Below are 22,755 nucleotides of genomic sequence, written 5' to 3'. Positions count from 1 at the left end.
CCTTAAACCTGAAATCTCCATTCTGAGCCCTGTTCTACTCCGTAAGTGGTTCAGGTAGAACGAGGTAATTGTTTGTCCTCTCCTGGAGCTGTCTGAACAACTGCCTTTCTTGGCTTTTGTCTAGAGAAATTGGTTAATATGACAAATTGATTTTTACTAGTGTGCTGGAGTACATTTGATTCCGTATGTCCAGTTGGTGGGGAAACTGACCTGCAGTAAAATGATCAAACAGCCATAAGAAATCAGCCCCTAGACCACTCAGGCCCTACCTAATTCTGGTAAGATTTCTCCTAAAGATTTCTTCCCTTAGTCAGCTTAAACGCACCCAGTCCGCCTTTCCATGCAGAGCACTGCACTTTCCTGGGAACTTGTAAGGCAGGGCTTGGGCAGCCAGCCGTGGGTGGTGGAACGAAATCAAACTTTCATGCTCTTGAGAAGCTGATAGTCTAGGTAGATTAACCCATTGGAGAATAGCAAAGCAAACTATGGTAGAAGACACATGGGACATCCAAGTGCCTAGGAGATGTTGAATAATACAGTTTAATCACTGGAGGCTTTGGGGAGGAGTGGAGCTGTCGGTCCAGATGGGGGTCTTGAGAACCCTTTCGATTGCATGAGAGCGCTCTCCATTTTCATGTTTTAGGAAGATCACTCTCTCCATGCAGGAATTTGATTTTCCCCTACCTAGAACTGTAGTAGGACTTCTTATATTTTCCACTAAGTGAAGATTCAGTATATTCGTCCTGCATAGTCTGGAGTCCAGCCCCTAAACTGTAGAGAAACATCTGGATTAAATAATCCATTTTAAAAGTGTTGCATTTTCTATAAGGCAGGGAGCTCTTGCTCTGTTTCTCTCTGCTCTCCAGCCCCAGCTCTCTCTCTCAGCCGTCAGATTCTCTGTCCCCTTGTTTTTCCTTGAACATTGTAAGTAGGCAGAGAAATGAGCAGCCCTGCATTTGAGCTAATGATCGAAACAGGTGGGCCATTCCCTTTTGTACACTCATACATATAGATGGGTAAGCAAGTCTGCGATGTAAGCCAGGCAGTCTCTTTTCAGGTAAACCAGAAAATCCCTTAAAAAGTTTGGATGGTTCCAAATATCTACAATAACTTGTGTCAGTGCAGGCTGTAGAAATTCTTTGCAGTGGAGGACTTATTTCAGAAGTATTCTGCTCATGAGAGCTGATTGAATTTTTTAGCTGTAGTTTTTCTACCGAAGGTATGTAACTGGCAACTGTCTGATCATAACTCCGTGGCAGTTTATTATCCGAATGTTTCTGTAATGGTTCTTCTGCTATTTTTAGAACAATAGTCTGAAGAGGAGGAGTTTAATAATTATTTATCCTATTTTGTCAGTGTACCCGGGGAGTTAATGCAATCCTTTTGGGTCCAATTGTTTAGATTAGTTTTCTCTTCATCCTCAATTAGCTAGATAATTGCATTCTCTTCTTTTGATGTAGCTCTGTGGTCCAGCCTTAATTTACATCTATAAATGGTTTGGTAGGACTGAGATGTTGCCCTTGTGCTTAGCATGAGCCCAGGTCGCATCGGGGAAAGAATATAAAATTTTGTTGATAGCATCCGAGAGGTCACTTATGACTCCTACTTCCCTGCCGTTGCCCCCGACCCCAACCCCACCATCCTTCTTTCAATTCCTTAAACAGTCTTATTTGTTTATTTATGTATTTATTTGACAGAGAGAGACAGCCAGCGAGAGAGGGAATGCAAGCAGGGGGAGTGGGAGAGGAAGAAGCAGGCTTCCCAGCGGAGCAGGGAGCCTGATGCAGGGCTCGATCCCAGGACCCTGGGATCAGGCCCTGAGCCCAAGGCAGACGCTTAATGACTGAGCCACCCAGGCGCCCCTCAATTCCTTAAACATTCTGAACTGACTTTTGTTGTTTTCTCTTTCCTGGAGAGCTGATATTTTGTTTATTTATTTATTGCCTCTTCTGTTCCCTTCCTCCAAATGTAGGCCTCATGAGAGCCTCCTGTATCTTGTTCCCAGCTGTACCCTCAGCCTCTAGACTAGGACCCAAACTTTCAATGGGATTTTTGGCTCTCAAAGAAATTTTGTTGTTGTTGTTGTTGAATGAAGAACATATTGGGGAAACAAAGAAGATGCAAAATTAAGTCCTAAATTGTGTGACTGATATTGCGATTGAGAGAATAAAATAAAACCTCAAGTAGTCAGGGTAGCCTGCTTGCAAGAAGTGGCACTTGATTTGGTTCTGAAGAATAGGTAATGTTTGGATAAGCAGATAATGGAAGGGAGGGCATTCTTAGTGCTGTGTGAAATCATAGGGACAGAAATGGGCTCCGTGCATTTCAGGGCAGTAAGTCTGGCTTGACTGGCTTTAGTAGTTCGCATTGGTTATAGGGTTTTGAGAAGGAAGAGTGGTTAGAATGGAGGGTGAGGAGGACAGACAGGCAGGAAAGCCAAGCCTCAGAGTTGAGGGTGGGCTCTGGTACCAAAAAGCCCAAGTTTGAATCCTGCTTTTGTCATTTATCAGCTGCGTGACCTTGGGCAATTCTCTTAAACTATACCTTGGTTTTCTCAACTGTAAAATGGGGGAGTAAGAATAGAACCGACTCCAACATAAAATGAGTTAATGTAAGTAAAGTGCTTAGAACAGTGCCTTGTATGTTGTGAGTACCCACTATGCTATTTATTACGAATATAGGGAAAGACTTTTGTAATTGGTGTAGAAGGAGAGAGGGGGCATACAGCAGTGGCTGTCTGGAGTCAGGGCAGTGAGAAGGGCCTGGAGACATTGATGCCAGAAACCCCTGGGACAGCCAGGCTGAGGATGGGCTGCATGGGGAGGAGAAAAAACATGAACCCAAACTAATGCTGGGTAACTAGAAGATTCTACTACCTCTAAAGGGAAGGTAGGAAGGTGCAGGTGATCGGTACACTCTTGGAGGTTCCATGTTGGAAGTGATGGTGCATGACGGGAGAGATGTGGAAATACCTCTGTCCAGGCACTTACCACCGGTGCGACGGACTCAGGACATTCATGCGCTGCAGCTCCCTGGAAGTGACCTTGTGGCCATGTGCAGGGGTTGTGAAGGTGGCCTCAGTGAGGTATTCAGTTCTGCCACAAGCTTCTTACCGCTCAGTATAGACATGGCTTTAGTTACAATATAGCAGCCCGATGTCACTGCCTTACCTTACGTCTGTCCTTCTGTGGCTGTCTTTATTTATTAATCTGTAGTTCCCTAACGTGTAGTGCTCAGCAAGGACAACCTGCAAACGAAGAGACTTTCTGCAAGACCTTCCATATTCATGAACAGAATTTTATATTTCTAGAAGACATTGGCCTGAATTTTTTTCTCCTTTATTGAAAAAAATGACTTACGAATCTAGTTCTTTTATTGGCTTCTTGAAAAATAACATTGTTTTGGATGAACTAAGAGCTGTTGTTCTACTACTTTTGGCCAAACTAAGACTATGACATAGTTTTGGAACTATTACGGGTCAGAGGAGACATCACGAGCTGTCAAAATTAAAGAGAATTTTGTTTATTTTTCTGCAGTGATGTTTATACAGTTCTCAGAGGGCCATTTCTTTTCTTTTATAAAACAAAGAATAAGACATTCCTGCATGTTTTTATTATTTCCCACAAGAGCCACAATCATTTATGTTTCTGATCATTTAGGCTGAGAGAAGAGTGATTTGAAAATCTTTAGTGCTTTTTAGAAATTCTTCGTGTTCACAATTTTATTTTTTGGCACGTGTGTTTAAATTGTCACCACTAAGTCGGAAGATAGAAATACGATTTAATATGTAACTTAGCAATTCATTTACTTGTGACTATTTCCAGTCTATGACATAAATTCTATAGAGTGCAATAGGACCGTGATGAAAAAAGGTGTCAGGAGGCTAGTTTTTCAAATGTAGACACGTATGTGGCCTTTCTTTTAAGAGATAGTCTTTTCTTTATGTTAAAATTTGGCACGTGGGAGGAAACTCAAAATGGTAAATGTACCAACCTGAACAATGTTGAAAAGCATACTGGGCATTACAGCTCACTCTTCTTAATTTGTACGAACGATTAGATGGGAAAGGAGCATCTGTCTATAGAAACCAAGATGTTCTGTCTACCTACCTTAAACTCGTGGGCCCGTGTAGTGTCTTGCAGCTGGCTGGCTTTACAGTTGCCTGCATTTGTGGGATGTATGACGTTACATTATATTTAATCCCTCTCCCCCCAATCTTAATTTTGCTATGCATTTCTTTCCAAAAGAAAATTTCTGGTTTTGGAGGGACGGGAGAGGACAGGGATAAGAAGGTGGAGTGGGTTGAATGGTGGCCTCTAAAAAGATGTCCCTGTCCTAATCCTTGGAATGTGTGAATGTTATCTTCCTTGGAAAAAGGGTCTTTGCAGACGTAATTAAGGATTTTGAGATAATCTGGGTGGGCTCTAAGTCCACTGGTGAGTGTCCCTATGACAGAGAGTAGGTGATGCGGGGACATGAGCGGAGCAGAGAGTGTGTACGACACAGCCACAGGCCAAAGAATGCCAAGGAGCGAATGCTCACTGTCGCCAGGGGCTCAGAGGGGCGGGGCAGTTTGGATGCGCGGACACCTTGATTTTATGCCTCTGGCTTCCAGAATGCGGAGAGCATTGGTTTCTTGTCATTTTAAGCCGCCCAGTCTTTGGGGATTTGTTACAGCAGCCCTACGAAACTAATCAGAAGGTTTTCCTGTAGTTATTCGGGGGCGGGAGGTAATTAGACAGTTAGGAAATACAGCTCACAAACTCTGCCTGGCGTGCACATCGTTATTTGCTGAAGCAAGTGCGGTACGAGTCAGTCTTGATGTGTGAGTGAGAGGGCACTTCAAGGTTGTTTAGAGCCTCAGTTACTTCTTAGGACAGCGCATGTTTATAAAACATGTTAGGAAACAGCGAGACTCTCTGAGAGGTTTTTCTCCCCTCCTGATGCCATCCAGCTTTCCGATTCTCTGACACGCATTGGGGGTCATACAACGCACTTCACTTCTGACCCTAACTGCCTGGCGTCTGTCTCTGGCCACAGGGTTAAGGGCAAGGTTGCACAAAATGTCCTCACTTCTGGGGCGCCTGGGTGGCACAGCGGTTAAGCGTCTGCCTTCGGCTCAGGGCGTGATCCCGGCGTTATGGGATCGAGCCCCACATCAGGCTCCTCTGCTATGAGCCTGCTTCTTCCTCTCCCACTCCCCCTGCTTGTGTTCCCTCTCTCGCTGGCTGTCTCTATCTCTGTCAAATAAATAAATAAAATCTTTTAAAAAAAAAAAAAGATGTCCTCACTTCTGACAGCAGTCGTGAGTATTGGGTCCTCAGATTACTCCCACTTCTATCCAACTTGGCCACAAGTTTGGGGTTCCCCCAGCACCCTTTCTCATATTTGATAATTTGCTAGAAAGGCACGGAATTCAGGAAGGCACTTTACTTATGGGTTTCAATTGACCAGTTTATTATAAAGGACACAAATGAACAGCCAGATGGAGAGGTACATAGGGTGATGTCTGGAAGGGCCCCGAGCATAGGAATCTCTGTCCCCATGTAGCTGGGGTGTGCCGCCCTCCTGCCACGTGGATGTGGTCACCAACTCAGAAGCTCTCAGAGCCTCATTGCTCAGGGCTTTTTACGTGAGGTTCATTACATAGGTGTGATTGAAGGAATCATTGGCTGTTGGTGATTAACTCAATCTCCAGCTCCTCTCCCTTCCCTGGGGATGGGGTTGGAGCCAAAGTTCCGAGCTGCTAACAAGGCTTGGCTTCTCGGGTGGGTGACCAGTCCCCATCCTGAAGCTATCTTGGGTTCCGTGAAGAGTCCCTTCATTAGAATGGAACTGGCTCCAAAGTTTTTAGAAGTTTCGTGCCAGAAAGAGCGGACAAAGTCCAAATATCTTTCTATAACCCCACAATATCAGATGAAGTGTTTCGAACGTTTGAATAAAACATTGGGTTTGCTATGCTTTTTTAAGTGACTGAGACTTTTGACTTTAAGACTCATGAACAAAATATTAAAATCTCTTGAAGTGTGTGAAGTAAAAGGTATACACAGTCTTGGTGAAGTGATGTTTTGAACAACCAACAATGTTTAACTGTTTCCCACTTTCAGAAGGAAATGTCCTTCCTTACAGACCCCTAACCATTTAGAATTACTTTTTTTGTCATTGAAACTGCATATAATACTGTTGTGAGAGCAAACCTTCCCTCCTTTTTCTTTTTTAGGAAGATACTTAAAATTATCATCCTTTATACGGTTTTGGAAAATAGTCATCAAGTCTTTAGTCTTATGGACTTTGTGGTGCTTTCATTCTACAAGAAGCATTATTACCTTTCCCCCATCACAGCTTCTTCTAAGCCGTGGTATTAGTACATCAAGGCTATGTTTAAACAGTAAAGTGTCATTTTGGCAGGAAATGAAGTGGTGCTAACAGGAATCAATGCTCTGTCCCAGGTGCCTGGAAAGAATTAGATACCATTATAAATATTTGTTTAGCAAAGGATAAGTCACATGGACCATACACACAACTTAAAGCAAATGGGATTTTACCATTACCTGAGTTGTTCTAGATAAAGTGTTTTTTTGCATACATTCTCTAGAGTAGAGATCTCCATCTGGTTAATTACAATCAATATAGGATGAAGTGTGATTATAAGGTTGCAGTGAGGGTAATAATGATTTTTCTTCTATTTATTAATTTTATGATTTTATACTTTTGTAGAACAAAGAGATATTTTACCTTTTATTATTATTTTTTAAAGATTTTATTTATTTATTTGAGATAGAATGAGCGAGAGAGCAGGAGCTGGGGAGGAGAGGGAGGAGCAGGACCCTGGGATCACGACCCCAGCCAAAGGCAGCCGCTTAACCGACTGAACCCCTCAGGTGCCCCGATATTTTACATTTTATATACCTACGTATTCTGATAGTTTTGCCGAGGGTTTCCAACAGTTACACACTTTTTTTTCCCACTCTGAGAAGTTGTATGTTGGGGAGTCTTATCTACCTGTCCTGGTTATAAGCTTATCATTAATATCACGCTACCTTGCTTCTAAGATGCACATTTTCTTCCCTTTAAAAAAAAAAGGAGCTTCTTATTACAATCACGTGTATACTGGATGTAGTGTTTCTGACGTCTTTGCCTACCCCCACCATTGCACGTATTAAAGAGACGGTACCCTTTAAATGAGGGACATTTGCAAACTGAAGAAATGGTGTGCTGACTTCCTTTTGGAAGGTAGCACCAGGCATCTGCCGCCGGCCCCGCTGGGATGCTAGGTGGTGATCCCGGCAGGGAAGCGGCTCGGAGAGTGCCTGGCGCCCGGAGCAATCAGGTGAAGTGTTTGGAGGGTTCCTGGTGGCTGATTAAAATCAGTACTCATTAGACAACATGTTGCTGTTTTGAAACTAGTTACACACACATTACTGTGTTTTGTCTTCTCAGCTGCCTTTACCCGCCCAGTATTAGAAACCGAAGCAGTGATTCGTGACCTTTGGAAGAATAATCTGAGCAAGGACTTTGCCTTCCTGTTCCCTGCTGTTCTTTCCCTGCCACCCGGAGTGCTCCCTGAGATGGAGCGGGACCGCCTCTGTCCCCTCCGCTCTCCCTGTGGATTGCGTTCGATGGCCCTTCATCTGTCTGCGGAGGACTCACGGTCCTCATTACGATCTCTGCCAGCTTCTCTAAGGCTTTGCAGTTTCAGAGTTTCTGACCCCTCTGGTTCTCCCATCCCCTGTGCCCGACAAAACCCCAACACATCCTCTGTACTTTTCCATGAACCTGAAAATACGAAAATCAGGATATTACTTCCTTTCTAGACTTTCTTCCAGATTCTCATGCTTGTTTTGACTCTGGAATAAAACATTCATCCGTGCGGGTTTTTGGTGGCACTAACCCTTTGCTTATGTTTTCCTATTAAGACATTCCTCTGTTCTTATGTTAAGATTTTTTTTTTTTAATTTTAGGATTTTGCTTTGTTTTATTTTGTGTTCTCAGATTCCAAAGCAGTTATTTACTTATTTATTTATTTGAGAGAGAGACAGACAGACAGCATGAGTGGGAGGGGCAGAGGGAGAGGGAGAGAGAGAATCTCAAGCAGACTCCCCGCTGAGCACAGAGCCCGACGTGGGGGCTGGACCCCAGGACCCCGAGATCATGACCTGAGCCGAAACCAAGAGCTGGATGCTCAGCTGGGCGCCACCCAGGCGCCCCATGATAGTTTTAGTTTATATGATTTTAATGAAAGCTGTGACAGTCTTCCCTAAAGAAAGGAATGAGGGTTTGTCACGAAGTTAAGGTTTGGCCAGAGCCATACAAGAAATTGTTTGAGGCGTAGTGTTGATTATCTTTACCCGCTGCTTTGAATTTGCAGTGCTGCGGATCTTACACTGACATCACCAGGGTGCAGTGCTCGCCGTTTGGGGCAATAAGGTTTCCTGCAGGCTTATTTGCTTACTTTGTAGCACCTCTTTCTTTATTTTCACATCTCTGTGACTTGGGCAGAGGTTAGTTTAATTCCCATCTCGTAGATACGGAAACTGAGATATTAATTTCTAATTAAATCGACTGCTAATAATGACAACTTAGCTATTTTTATGTACCGGACTTTGTGCTACGTGTTGACATGCATCTTTAAAAAAACCAAATCTTCACAGTAATGTCAAGTAACAAAAGACAAACCCCCAAGCTGCAAATTTACATCCGTGCGTTTATTTGGGGTCTTAGGGATTGCAATCCAGGAGACAGGGGATTCCACCGAAGTTGAAAACACGCTCTGGACGGACAAAGGAGGTTAGAGTTTTTACAGAGGAAAAAGAAGACTTACGTAAATCGTTTTGAAGCACAGGTGTGTGGTCCCGGTTTAAGTACAGTTACATTCAACTACGTGCCACGGGCTGCTGGTGCTCGGGTCAGAGAGAAAGCCCGTTTATGTCCGTTATGACAGAAGTAGATGCCTTGGCTTTCAACTGAGTTTAGCAAACAAATTCTGAGAATTTGGCACTGAAGATATGCGTGAGCCCGGCCTCCTCAGTGTCCTCCCAGCTCCATTTTCGATAACTCTCTTAGCAGTGCTCATTCCATTTATTCTCTCTGTCGTACGTTAACTTTTGAGAAAGAGCCTCTTATTATCCTCATTTCACTCAAGGGAGGGAAGTGAGGTTTTAAAGGTTAAAAGATGTTTAATGCTATGTCCCTAGTAAAGCTGGAACCAAGGTCTGTGTCACTCAGATGAGGATAGTGGGAGGAGGAGGTATGGAAACGAGACCGGCCATGTTGGGGCAGAGAATCAGTGATGAGTGGTAGGAATGGGTCCAAAAGAGATGGGTTGTGTTTGGCATGTGGGTGGGAAGCGGAGATGGGGGGAGATTCAGTAGCAAATAGGAGCAGAGTAAGAAATGCATGTAACTCCCTTGGGAGCTAGGCTGGTGTCCTTGAGACTTCTAATTGACGGAGGATATCACCCCATTTTGTCTTATAATTTCGCTTTACTTTGTGACGAGTGCACCGTGTGACTTAGAACAAGGCCATGTGGACACCAGCTAAGAAGGCATGTGACTTTGAAATGAAAATATTTCCCAATTGTTAGTTTATCTGTAAAATGAAGGGATTGGATTAGGTGATCTGTGAAATCCCTTCCAGAACCGACACCTTAAAATTTATAGGAATTGTTAAAAATGCGCAGAATAAATTCAGAACTTAAGTTTTGAATGTAATAATTTTTCTACTCTCTTTTTTCTTTTTTCTTTTGAAATGACCTTTTTAAAAGGCGTATTTTCAACTTGTCTTTTCTAGAACATTATTTTAGATGGGTATTGGGTTTCACATTTTTGTTGTAATTCTATCACAATAATGCAAACCTTTTTTCCCCCCTAGGCCCTGCAGGAGCAGCTAAAGATGTGTAAGTAGTTAATATTATGATTTTCTAAACTCTTTTGGAGGAAGACCCTGTTTTTCGTGAGTGTGACCTTCTGACAGATGCAGGTGTGCCTGAAAAGATACGGGAACACACACTGTATTATGCAAAAACCAAGACAGTCATCTAGTTTATAACCTAAGTGCTATTTGAAGAATATCATTGTGTTATTATTTATTCTGTTGTTATTTATTCTGCCTTTCAGTTGCCCTAGCACCGTAACTCAGAACTTCAAGCGCGGGAAACATTTAATTGTAGTTCCTTCCCAACTTGTGCTGAGATTTCTTCTAATTGAAAGCAGGGGGATATGGGAGAATTAATTAAGCTCAGCACATAGCTCCTGTGACTATGTTAGAGGGAGCCAGTGGGGAGAAGCTGGGGCAAGCATGTGTCAAACACACATTGTATTGTTTTAAAGCTGATGATTAGATATCTAAGTGAATGTGTATGACCATTCAATGTAGTCAGTATTGACTTGGTATTTACACCACAGGACGTTTAATCAAGGGGCAGCTGTCTCCCAAGGAGATGTTTCTGGAGCTCAGGAGCCCTTCCAGTATTTCCATCATGCCCCTTCTCTGCATCTTTCCACACCTCATCTAGGACCGTAAGGACGTTGCTGTAGTTCACTATTTAAGAGTGTTTGTGGTTACTCCATGGAGAGTGGATGGACCCGTGCCCCACCCACCCACCGTTGGTTTGGATGTTAAGACGGATGGTGCCACACGCACACACACACACACACACACACACACACCCCAAGGAGGGCATGAAGATTTCTTACTCACATATAATGAGGATTTCTGGGGGAGCAGGGTAGGCACCCTACTGGCCCATTCATCTTGAGTGAAGGAAGGGGAGCTGGAAGTGGCTTTGGTTTTTATTGTGGTTGGGAGTGGGGCTGGTGGAGGGATCCTGTGCTTGGGGAGAGGTTTGCATGGTTTTATCATCCCCACCAGCACAAAGGAAGGAATCCCCTGGCTTTCTTATCAGCTTACACTGATGTGAGGCAGAAGGGGGAGCGGTTGGACTTGAAAGCTGTCAGTGGTCAAACATCAAAAATAGAGTCAGATTTTATTATTATTATTGTTATTTTAAAGAGGAATTCAGAGAAGATGAGAATGGAATTGTAAGGTTTTTCAGGAGTTAAATATGTATTTTCTATGGGACTTTAGGTCCCCAAGAAGCAATATACATGGTTTCAAACTCCTGGTTGCAGTACTTGAGTTTATTACCGAAGCAAGTAGCAACAACCAGTTCAGCCTTACCTCGTGTCTTTCACTGCAATATCTAGGTCTCTCTGTGAGCCTCCTCCTTCCCTTTCTATACCTTGTTGCCAGATTCATTTCCTTAAGCACCCCCTTGCCCATGTAGGACCTCTGCTCAAAAACATGCAATTATTCTCCATCACCCTCTGGACTGAGCCCAGAACCCTTTGGGAACAGGAAGGCCATTTATGTTTGCAGCCTTTCTTTGACGGACTCTGCGTGAGGTGGAAGGGGCACTGCAGTTGGGGTGAGCAAGGCCAAGGCTGAGAAGGGAGCTGACGTCCCGCACTCCGAGACCTCTCGCAGGGGCCCAGACTGACCTCCCATGTTCGGCCTCCATTTTTGCTATTCCCTCTGCCTGGAATGGCCTTTTTCTCAATTCCTTTTGCAATAAATAAATAAATAAAGCTAGCTATTCTTCAGGGCTTCTGTCTTCTTTGCAAGATGAATTTCTTGGATCTCTCCATTGGATAGAATGTCTTTTTCTTCTGAACTTTTAGAGCATTTTCCACCTTTCTTATGACACATCATATGGGGCTATATCGTAGTTATTTATCTGCTTGTCCCTCTTGGGCAGCGGGGGAAGTGAAATGTCGTACTCATCTGAATGTCTCCCAGTTAATTAGTATCATGTTTTGAATGTGGTGTTTAATGAACAGTTGCTAAATGAATCCCATTATATCTATTCAAGGAGAGATTGATGTCTTGACTTCTTTCTTTCAGAAGCATGGACATTTCTAATAAAATTTAGTGATGCCTTTGTCAACAAAATGAACTCTTCCACGATGTGAGATGCCACTTAATGGCTTTTCAAAATCCTGAATTCTCTAGATTTAAATTTTCTGTGACTCTGTATACCTCATTGTATGTCCTAGGAGGATATAATTTTATTTAATAGTTGACCCTTTTAGAAATAAATGTAGTAAACTAGAAAAGGTTAAAAAGAGTATAATAGAATTATTTTTTCCTTGCACAAAAGGTGTATTCAAACATGTTCTTTGGCTTTTTTTTAAGATGAAGGTATAGATTTACAGGTCTTGACTATGAATGAACAGGGAGCTAAGAAATTTAGACAATTTAAACTTTTTATTATAAAGATCTAAAATTTTCTTTTTTAATCTAGAGAGACTGATCCCAAACCAAAAGAAGTGGCCAAAATCACATAATGGGTGCTGAGAAGTACACAACTTCACATAGGGGCAGCCACCAAATTATACAGGCCACATAAGTCTTTTGTGGAGGGGGGGTGGGATATGGTTATTTTTAGAAGAGAGAAATACTGTAGTTACCCTCTTAATATAACACAAAATCCATTCTCTAGGGAAGGTTTGTGATTTTTACTCTGTCTCTCCTCTTTCCTATTTCTTTGCCGATTTTCTAGAGGCAAGAAGCCAGGATATAATAACAGATAAAATGACACTTCTGCCCTTAAGTAGGTTAGTGCCTACTGGGGACCAAAATGCAGTGTAATAAGTGCTAATTATTGAGATAGTTAGAATTTAATGCTGGTTTGGGTCTTGAGGGATGAATAAGAGTTCGTGCAGAGAAGGGAAGAATAGCAGCCCAGAGCAGAGGAAAGAGCATGACAAGAGGTCATGGCTGTAAGAGAGCCTCAGCTCTCCTGCAAGGAGCCTGGTGGTTGGTTCTGGAGCCCGTGGGGCATGCAGAGACAAAGGGTGAGGCCACCGGGCTGGAGCTGGCTTGTGAAGGGCATTTGGTGCCAGGCCAGTAATTCCACTCGATATTGTACACATTCAAGAGCCATTGGGAATTTTAAGGTGGGGGGACGCAATGATTATGTTTGAGCTTTAGGGTGCTCAGTGAGGCGTGCGAGGTGGGGGAAGGGTGGAGGCACAGGAAGGGAAGGCCGTGAGGCCACCAGAGGGGCAGAGCTCAGACAGTAGCACTGGGGCAGAGAAGAGCCGAAGCGTTCAAAGTACTCTTGGAATATGATGAAGATTTGTTGAATGATGGACCGGGGAAGAAAAGGAGAGGAAAATCTGAGGATCATGCTGCGGTTTCAAACCTGAGCCGAGGGAAGGGATGGCTGATAATCCAAAGAGGTCAGCCGGGCTAAAGGGGGAAGAGAAGCCACCTGGCGTGGTGCGATGCCCACACCGGCACCTGGGGGACTGTAGTTTCCATCGGGGGGTGTGAGTAGTAATTGAGCGAAAGTGGAAGTGGGCGAGGAGCGGGGAAGTGGTGCGCGGCCTCTCATCTCACGGTGTTTGGCAGTAGGGAGGGCAGGGTGTTGGCAGGTTGCAGACGGTGATGTGCGGAAGTGCTGAATCACCGTATTGTGCACCTGAAACTCCCTTTACACCGTATGTCAACTAACTGGAATGTACGTAGAAGCTTTAAAAAAGTTACAAAGAAGAAAGAGAAAGCACTTTTAAAAATATATTTCTGTTAGAAAAGGGATACCTAGAAAATTGGGAAATTTTTTTTTTTTAAAAAGAAAACATCAGCCCTTATCAATACCACCAGAGACAGCCACCATTAACATTTTACACGCTTTTCTTCCATTTCTTCATTTCTTCTGTTTCTGCCCAGTTGTGTGCATGGATGATTTTGCCTGTGGAAGTTGGTTTTGCTTTTTCTGTTTATTTTTTACACACCCGTGGACTCCAGGGTAGGAATCAGCGGAGTGAGACGCGCCGGGGGTGGCTTGGGGAGAGGGTCATCTGTGAGGAGGGGGAACTGTGATGGAAATAAATTCCAGAATAGGCGGGAAGGCTCAACAACTTACAAGGTTAACCTTAGAGACTTGAGATGAGGAGGGAAGCAGGGGTGAAGATACACAGGCACAACTCCCTTTTTATTGTGTCTTGCTTTATTGCCCTTTGCGGATAATGCATTTTTTACAGATTGAAGCTTTATGTCAGCCCTGTGTCAGGCAAGTCTGTTGGAGCCATTTTTTCCAACAGCATTTGCTCTCTTTGTGTCTGTGTCACGTTTGGGTAATTCTCACAATAATTTCAAACCTTTTCAATGTTAGGTTTGTTATGGTGATCTGTGACCAGTGATTACGACTTGCTGAAAGTTCAGATGATTGTTTTGCATTTTTTAGCAATAATGTATTTTTAAATTCAGGTAGATACATTGTTTTTGTAGCTATAATGTTATTGTACACTTAATAAACTACAGTGCAGTGTAAACATAATTTTTATATGCACCGGGAAACCACAAAATGTATGTGACTCGCTTTATCGTGATATTGATTTTATGGCTGTGGTCTGGACCCTAGCCTGCGTTATCTCTGAAGAATGCTTGTATAGAAATTTATTCACCATAACACAGACTCATGCCATCAGCGAGTGACTCTTTCTTATTCTCTCTCCCTCTGTCTCTTCAAAATGAAATCACAGTGCTGTAACATGCAGAATAAAATAGACGTGAATTCCATGTGATGACATCTGGCTGCTTTCACAAACCTGGAAAAATCAACTATGCTTTTATTTTATTTCAGTGAATTATCTCAGCTATTTGGCACAAACAGTTTGCATTGGGATATTTTTGGTTGGAAATGGCAGAAGTCCAGCTTAAACTGGCCTAAGCAAACAAACAAACAAGAAAGGAATTTATTGGCATGTGTAGTGGAAAAGCTCCAGGGGTTTGGCCCCAGTCACGGCTGGGATCCAGGTGATCAGATGACAGGAAGAAACTCATTTCTGCTTTCTTGTTTTGGGCTCCATTTTTAGGATGCTTTCCCCAAGTGGCGATGGAGATGGTCATCTCTTGTCTCCTATCAGCTTCATAATTCCTGTGGAAAAAGAGCTTTTCTTTCCCAGTAGCGTGATCAAAAGTCCTAGGGCTCTCCCTGCTACAGCATGAGGTCACGTGCCTCCCTCTGACAACCAGCGAGCCAGGGGAACGTGGGCTTCTCATTGGCCAGGCCTGGGTCACGTGCCAGACACTGGGGCCAATCAGCATCGTTCTCGGCGCCTGGCCATGTGGTCAAAATCTGGGAGAGTGGCTGAAGACAGATGCGGAAGCTGTTACCCACGTGGAAGGCCCTTAAAAGTGGGCAGGCAGAAACGAAGTATGTTCTGCAGTAGGTCAGTTAAGCAATACGTATAGAAATATTACAAACACGTTTTAGTAAGAACAGTATGAAACAAGTTGGCACTAATTTAATGTTTGCCGTTGAAAATAAAAGATCATAGCCACTCAGTTTAAACAAGATAATTCAAAAGCGTCTTTCACTTAAAACTTGTGACATTTCATGAAGATTGCTTTCTTGACAAAGCAATTTTACTGTTATGAAAGGTAGTGACTCTAGAGAAGACTGTCTCAGAATGAGTGAACAAAACACATCGAAGCGCCGCCTTTTAAGTAAGATGAAATTATGAGTCTTTCATCTTGAGTGTCCTTGGGATCCTTTACGGATTTCTCATGCCCAGGGCACCTGTCAGCTGAGCCCTCGCTAGTCCTCGTTCCAGACCTGAGGGTATCTGATGGGCTTACTCCTCTGCGGAGTAGCCGCAGGTTGCGGAGACTGGCGGGAAGCAGCATTGGAAAAGCATGCGTTTTGGTAGCAGGGAGCCCTGCATTTGAATTTCCTGCCACCATTTACCAGCTGTGTGATATTCTGTCCCCAGTAATCTTGGCCATAAAATGGGGATAATAATAAGTGTACAGGGCAACCATCTTCATCCCTATCATCATTACTCTGTTATGAGAGCTCCGCTCTATTGAGGACTGCATGCCCTATCATGATTTCCAGCACTCTGCATTATCTCATTCTGTGCCCATGACGATCTGATGGAGACAGTAATGCTGTTTCATTTTACAAAGGAGGATATGGGGCACAGAGAGGTTAAGTAACTGCTCAAGGGTTGTGATGGTTATTGGTACAGTATATTTAGTACCCCGGGATAATACTTGGCATTATGCTTTCCTGCTGCCCTTAAATAGTAGCTAGGATTGTTAGATGTTTTAAGTGTCGTTGAAAAGACTTGGCAGAGGCTCTGTCATGACTATGACAGTAGAAGAACCAGTGCATAGCTGAAGTTAGGAAGTACACAGTCCCATTCTTGGCCCATCAACGCATGGTCGGATTCTCCTTAGGCAGGGCCAGTGCAGTAGGAACAGGAAGAGAGAAAACAGATGGGCATGTTCATCCCGGGACAGAGAGAGATGGGTGGTGACCAGCAGGTGTTGCCAAAATGCTTGGCTGCAAGGGACGTGCTAGGGAGGGGGAGACCGTAAGGGGCTGAAGAATGGGGAGAGCGGAGAGTTTGGCTGCACTGGAGGCTTCTTAGGATGGAGGGGAGGAGGAAGAGCGGAAGGATGATTCCCCCCCCCCCTCTAGGGAGTGAGATTGTCTACTGTAAAATGTCAGAGGTGCAGTAGTTCCAGGAACTAAGCTCCTCAGAGCAGTCCTGGGAGTGAGTTATTAGCGTAGCAATAAAAGTTGTTGGAATAGAGGAAGTCAGCAAAATGTGAAGCAAAGGTCGATTGGGTGATTTTCATGGAATTTAAAATTATCCAAGATAATGATGGTTCAAAAGAAAACCTTTGGGTCAGGGCCAAAAATCTTTAGGGTATTTGGGGCTCCTGTCGCAGGATTCCAATGCCCAGAGGAGAGGGTTTGAGTGAAGGTGAAATAGGCCCCATCTGAAAGAGCTCTGTGGAGAGGTTGGGAGCCTGCTGGCTTCATCTCCTATTGGGAGACACTGGGATATTTTGAGCAAAGTGATACCATGAGGGAAAAGCAAATTTTCTTAAGGTGGGCAGGTGGGGAGAACATTCCTGTCTTTAGCAAATGATGCTTCTACAGCCAATGTCAAAATAATCCTGAGCGCCGTGTGCTTCTTAGAAGGAGAGAAGGAGGAGGGTAGGGAAACCGCACATTGGCTCTTGATTCATTACTTCCAGACAAAGAGTGAACGTTATTCATATTTTCCAGTAATACATTCTGGAAGAAAGAAAGGGACCCATATTGGCCAAGGGGCTCACAAGGAGAGAGATTTAAAGATAACCGTCCAAAGGAATTTTGGAATTTTGGAGAAATGAATGAGATGACATAGAGTCCAAAATAGGCAATGATAAAATATTAATCCTGTCCAAAATCATATGTAACTAAGTTGTAGAATTGTTTGAAATCACCCTAAAAAACTGGAGCCATCATAAGAACATATTATAAAGAAAATTAAATGATCATACTTTATCTGGAGAGCTGTAGTGTCGAGGAAAGAAACATTGTGAATTAATAAGCCTATTCCAAAATATTATTGTGAATGGCAGCTAAAAATAGGTAATTAGAGTTACGCACATGGTCTCCAGGGGTTTCCATATTAAATTTTCTTGTTTACAAATCAAAATAAGTTTGGCCTCTTTAGTGACACTGCAAATATGAGAAAAGAAAAGAGTGCACGCTGTTTTTCTACTTCTTAGATTATCACTAGTAAGAATAGTTCTATATTTAGAACTTTCTTCTTGATAAACAAGTAAAAAATAAATCATCTCTTTGCCACATAACTATGTTCACTCTGAAAGGCTGGGGAAATGAGAACTTGGTGAATTTTAAGGCAAGCGGTAGCCGGGCTGAAACAGGAGATATTAATCGGAGCGGCCGGCTGCTGGCCAATATTTATCATGTGTATTTGTTCTTGAAAGCGCACAGAACGTATCCGTGCCACGGTTCCATTATTTTACCTTTGAAACCTTTCTTTTTTTTGGTCCCTTGGGATAGCTATTTTATACAACCCAGAGACCAAGCAAATACAGTGACAAAAATATTTTGAGTACCAGGTATTACTGAGGAAGAAAAAGTAGTGGCTTGTATTTGATAGAGTAACTCTAAATAAGGTTTCTCTTCATTAAAGTGATAGTTAATCGATAAGATGAAAATCACAGTAGAATAATCGAAAAGGTTGAAGTGTTCTGTTTGGATATTTGGCTTTAAACAGGCATTCACAACTCTATTCGTGCAGAACGGAGAGGCAGAAGGGAGCCAGCCTGCCCCGAAGAGCCACCACAGACACGTAGCTGGTTTTGAGGCAGCTCATTTTCTGGAAGCTTGACTGTAAAAAAGTCAGAGCTTATTTATGTGTAGAGAGAAATTCAGCCTCTCTGGTTCATTCAGCAAAGGTCTACATAGCTGGTGTGAAGCAGATGGCTGTGCCGTTCCCTGGAGACTCTGGACCAGTGTAGACATTCCATCTGAGAAGGGTCGGGAGAGCGCCATGCTGGGGCTGATGAGCCCCCCGGAAGTGGGCTAGCAGTCTGTGACGGAAATGCTGAGGTAGAAGAGAGCAGTTGTGAAACCTGAAGTCATCCGACCGTAAGCTGAGCTGTGGTGGTTGCTGTTGGTCGGTTGGTTTTCTTTTTCTTCTTTTTCTGACATGCCTGTGGGAGGGCCATGGGTTGGGTCCATTTTGGTGAGATAGACATCACCGAACAGTCTGCCACTCCGCAAGGGTGTGTCATTTTAAAGGATCCACGGAGCACTTATCTTTTCACCCATCTCCAAAGGGGGAGAGGTCTGTTGACTTGTGGTCCATCCTCAGCCACACTTGTCTCAGCAAACGTTTTTGATGCCGTGGCCAAGATCCTGAGTCAGAGCCTGTGAGCATGTCCTCTTACTCGAGGAAATTATCGTGAGTCTCAGGGGGCAGCTTTCCCCTTGACGCACGCTTTCCCTGCGAACATCTTAGTCTTTGATGAAAGAAGCTCAATCTTTGCCAACAAAAGGAGGCCCTATTTGAATGAAATGCCCACTGTGTTTCTTAAACCCGGTGCAGAATTGTTCGTACATGTTCCACGTGTTGGTTAGAATGTTTCTTGTGGCTTCAAAGGTTTTTTCCTCCTAAGATGGGATGTGAGTTTATGGTTAAGATGATTTCATTGTTAACATTTTGTTTTGTCAATGATGATATCACTTTCCACACATTTTCATGAGCTGTGTATGATCAGAAATAAAACACTGTCTCGGGACCAGAGAAAGCCACTTACCTGCAGACCTTCAGCCCTGCTCGCTCTGGAGAAAACAAGTGCATCCGCGAGGGTGCTCTGTAGAGAGCAGCTCACACGTAACCGGAGACTGGAGCGCGTACTTGTTAAAATTAATTCCAGTCTCTTAGCACTGCTTTGCTCCTTTGCTCTCGGCGTGACAGAAGTTAAGTCTTCCTTCTAAGACTGGTCCTGGGCACAACTGCGAAATGCACCCTGAACCCCAGCTCCTAGTTCTAGCCCCTTCCCTCTGATCCCTTTCTGTTCTCTCTCCTGTGCCTCCCCCATCAGTGAGAATGAGGCCCATGTGACTGATCATTGAGAACTTGAAATTATAACTGGAGCCAGTAAACGAAACTATATTTAAATCTTGGCCTTTCTAGACCCTTAAATGTATTCAAATAGGTGTTTGCTTACACCACTGAATAAAAAAAATCCTCTTCACACTCTTCCTTCCCTCCCATTACTCTTCACTGAGTTGGGGAAACGGGGGCCGAAGGGGGCCGTGACTTTCTTGTCTCGTTGCATTGGGGCATTGAAACTGTGTCAAATGAAAGGACTTTTTTCTGTTAGTTGTTTTAGACTCAGTTCCACACTATAGGGAGCACTTCATAGCTTTTCAGTTGCTGGCTTGGCTAGAGATGGCTGGTGTGGCCTCTTCTGGTTCTCACTCCTCTCGTGAGGGCACTAGACTGGCCTAAGTTAGAATTGCGATGAAACGAAGCTGACTTACTTTCCCCATCTTTGCCAGCCAGAAACTTCCAGTTTTCCCAGGAGTGCCTTTGGGAGAGGGGTGGGCCACAGGTGGGGCGGCGTGGAGTTGGGTCCCCTCACCTGGGGAGGTGGCCTTGTTAGGTAACGTTTGTACTCCAGACCTACTCCAGCCACCACTTCCTGCCTGTGGATACACAGATAGAGTCAGAGCTCCATGTGCTCCCAAGGGACAGACACATGCAGTCTGACCTGAAAGCAATGAGCTTATATTGCAAAATAATTGCAGGATTTTGTAGTTTTTATTACCAGAAACCAAAGGCATGTGTGTGGAAATGGGATTCCAAGGGTGGGAGGCCAAAGAGGAAGGAGTATATAGACTGAGTTAGACTGAATTTATTGATAGTATTGTATTTAACAGAAGTTCTGGATTTAATCATTTAGGTGCATGGAAGGGACTCTAAGAGGTTAATTACCCTGGTTGGTGAAACTCAGATGCAGTGAGCTTACACTCTAAACGGGGGTGGAGTAGGCTAGAACTTTCGTGCGATGCCGGAGAGGAAGGAGTCCAAAGGCTTAAGGAGAAGAGAATGTTGGTGTCAATTTCTCAAGGATGTCCTGCTCCCCACCGCAGAGGATACCCTGTCCACTAAGGCTTTGAGAAATTTGAGGAACGCATAGTGAGAGGGTGTCCCCGATGAGCTCTAAGGTGGTGGTCCTCTGTAAGGGGGCTGACAGAGGAGACACTGCTGCTGAGATGGGCTCTTTATCTCACTGGGCGTAACGGGATCCCAGGGGACAGGATCACATTTCTACTAAGCAGTAGAACTTAACCACCCGAGACAAGATGGGCACACTTGCTGTCATGGACAGAGTTGGGATGAAGGGGCAAAAGGGCTCATCCTGGAAGGAACTTTGATGATGGCTGGTTGACTACGGTCTCCCTAGGGATAAATTAGAAGGACAACCTTCTACTTTTTTTTTTTTAAGATTTTATTTACTTATTTGAGAGAGAGAGAGAGAGAGAGAGAGAGAGCATGAGCAGAAGGGAAGGGGAGAGGGAGAAGCAGGTTCCCCACTGAGCAGAGAGCCCAACCTGGGGCTTGACTCCAGGACCCTGAGATCATGACCTGAGCTGAAGGCAGACCCTTAACTGACTGAGCCACCCAGGCGTCCCTGAAGGACAGCCTTCTAAAGGTTCATTTTCTCCCTCTCTCTATTTTTATAAGAAGAAAACTTTTGGTTTGTAACCAGAAACCTAACTTGAGTCACCACAGTGGAAGGGCATAGCCCCTGAACCTAGTTTCCAGACCCAAGTCAGACTCCCAGTGATTGAGGCCATGTTGCTTGAGGGAACTTTCAACATTGCCTCCTGAAGGTATGGTAGATATTTCTCCACATCGTCCTCAGAGGGACTCGTGTCCATTTACTGGAGCAGTTGTGTCCAGAACAAAAGGAAGGACCTGAACCTTTTAGTCCTTTCTAGATACTGACTCTGAACTGATGTTATTATCTGAGGACCCAAAATGCCACTGTGGCCCACCAGTCTACGGGTGAGCTTATGATAGTCAGGAAATTTGGCTACTGTTCAAATAATACTGTGCCCAGTCGTCTGGAGACCCATGCTCTGGTTATTCCTCAGTTCTTGAATTCCTAATCGGAGGAGACATGTTTGGCAACTGGCAGAAGCCACCCATTGGCCCCTTGACCTGTGAAGTAACAGCTGTCATGGTACAAAGGGCCAAGTAGAAGTCCATGGAATTTTCCTTCCCTACCAGAATAATAAGTAAAAAGGGATACAGCATCTCTAGGGGGAGTTGCAGAAATGAGTGTCAGCCCCGAAGACTTGAAAGAATGAAAGCACACGATACTTCTCACATCCCCATTCGACTTTCCTCTGTGGCCCGTGCCGAAGGCAGGTTTATTTCAGAAAGTGACTTTGATTATTGTATACTTCATGAAGGGGTGATTTCAGCTGCTATTCAAGGTGTGGTGTCTTCATTGAAAATAATCAACATAGCCTCCAGCTTCTGCTGGGAACCTTTGGTCTGGCAGGTACTTTCTCTCTGAACCAGTTTGCAAGGATTACAGAAGCAGGTTGCTTTTACCTGGTGTGGCCGACAGTCCACGTCCCCGTCTTACCTCTGTTCCATAGACTCCCCCTGCTCCCGCTCGTCCTCTGTTCTGCAATATCTTGACCTTACTGATATCCCTCAGCCCATCGGACTGGTCCAGTACCTTGACCTGACGAACAGCAAATGACAAGTACGTTAGATGCTTCGGTAAGACGTCTTCAATCCCGGAGGTGGGAGATAAACCCCATTCTTGCTACCAAGTAATGTATCGGTTAGTGTCCAGACAGAGAAGAGAAAATACATTAACTACTTTAACAGAGAGAATTCACTGTGAGGAGTTGGTTAAGCAGGTCTGCGGGGATTTGAGGATGTGCGGGAGGGGGATTGAGAGATCAGGGACGGTAATAGCAGGAAATGGCTACCATGCCTCAGGCTGGGGTGACAAAGGAAGGAGGTTGGGGTTATCAAAAGCTAGGAGTTGGAGGAGAAGGAGAAGGGACCCAGACTTCCGAGGCGTACTGCGAGGTCAGGGCTGTCACATTTGAATTCAGGGCTTGTTCTGGAAACTGGAATCAGCTGCAGGGGTGATGCAGACGGGGGCAGCAAGCAAAGCTGGAAAGAGCAGCCCTCTGTCCCTCCTTTTGTGTTTCTGTCTCTCTAACCCCCCTTTGATGGAACGTGGTAGGGAGCGCCGTGGCAGAGGACTCGGCGGTGGGAGACCATAGCTGACAGTTACCGTTCACGTTCTGTTTTTAGCTGATTTGGTTATGGTGGCTGGTCCATTACCTCCTGTAACCCTGTTTTGGTTCTCCTGATAGAAACCTTATTCTCGAGG

At 44.2% G+C, this 22,755-nt stretch overlaps 1 protein-coding gene across 2 annotated transcripts in view; it reads left to right on the top strand.

The window, feature by feature from the left end:
• Positions 1-22,755, top strand: part of CUNH12orf75 (chromosome unknown C12orf75 homolog) — a 36,034-nt gene that overhangs the window by 3,311 nt on the left and 9,968 nt on the right. Inside the window, exon 2 of one of the 2 annotated variants that reach the window (XM_026499758.4) lies at positions 9,871-9,895. The exons of the other annotated variant lie outside the window; for it this stretch is intronic. Coding sequence (XP_026355543.1) covers positions 9,871-9,895 — 25 coding nt within the window. The remainder of the gene's footprint in view (positions 1-9,870; positions 9,896-22,755) is intronic. 2 annotated transcript variants of the gene reach the window in all.

Source organism: Ursus arctos, unplaced genomic scaffold (genome assembly GCF_023065955.2).
Source record: "Ursus arctos isolate Adak ecotype North America unplaced genomic scaffold, UrsArc2.0 scaffold_21, whole genome shotgun sequence".
Classification (NCBI taxonomy): domain Eukaryota; kingdom Metazoa; phylum Chordata; class Mammalia; order Carnivora; family Ursidae; genus Ursus; species Ursus arctos.
Note: the sequence above shows the minus strand (reverse complement) of the source record. Positions and strands in the feature narration are given on the sequence as shown.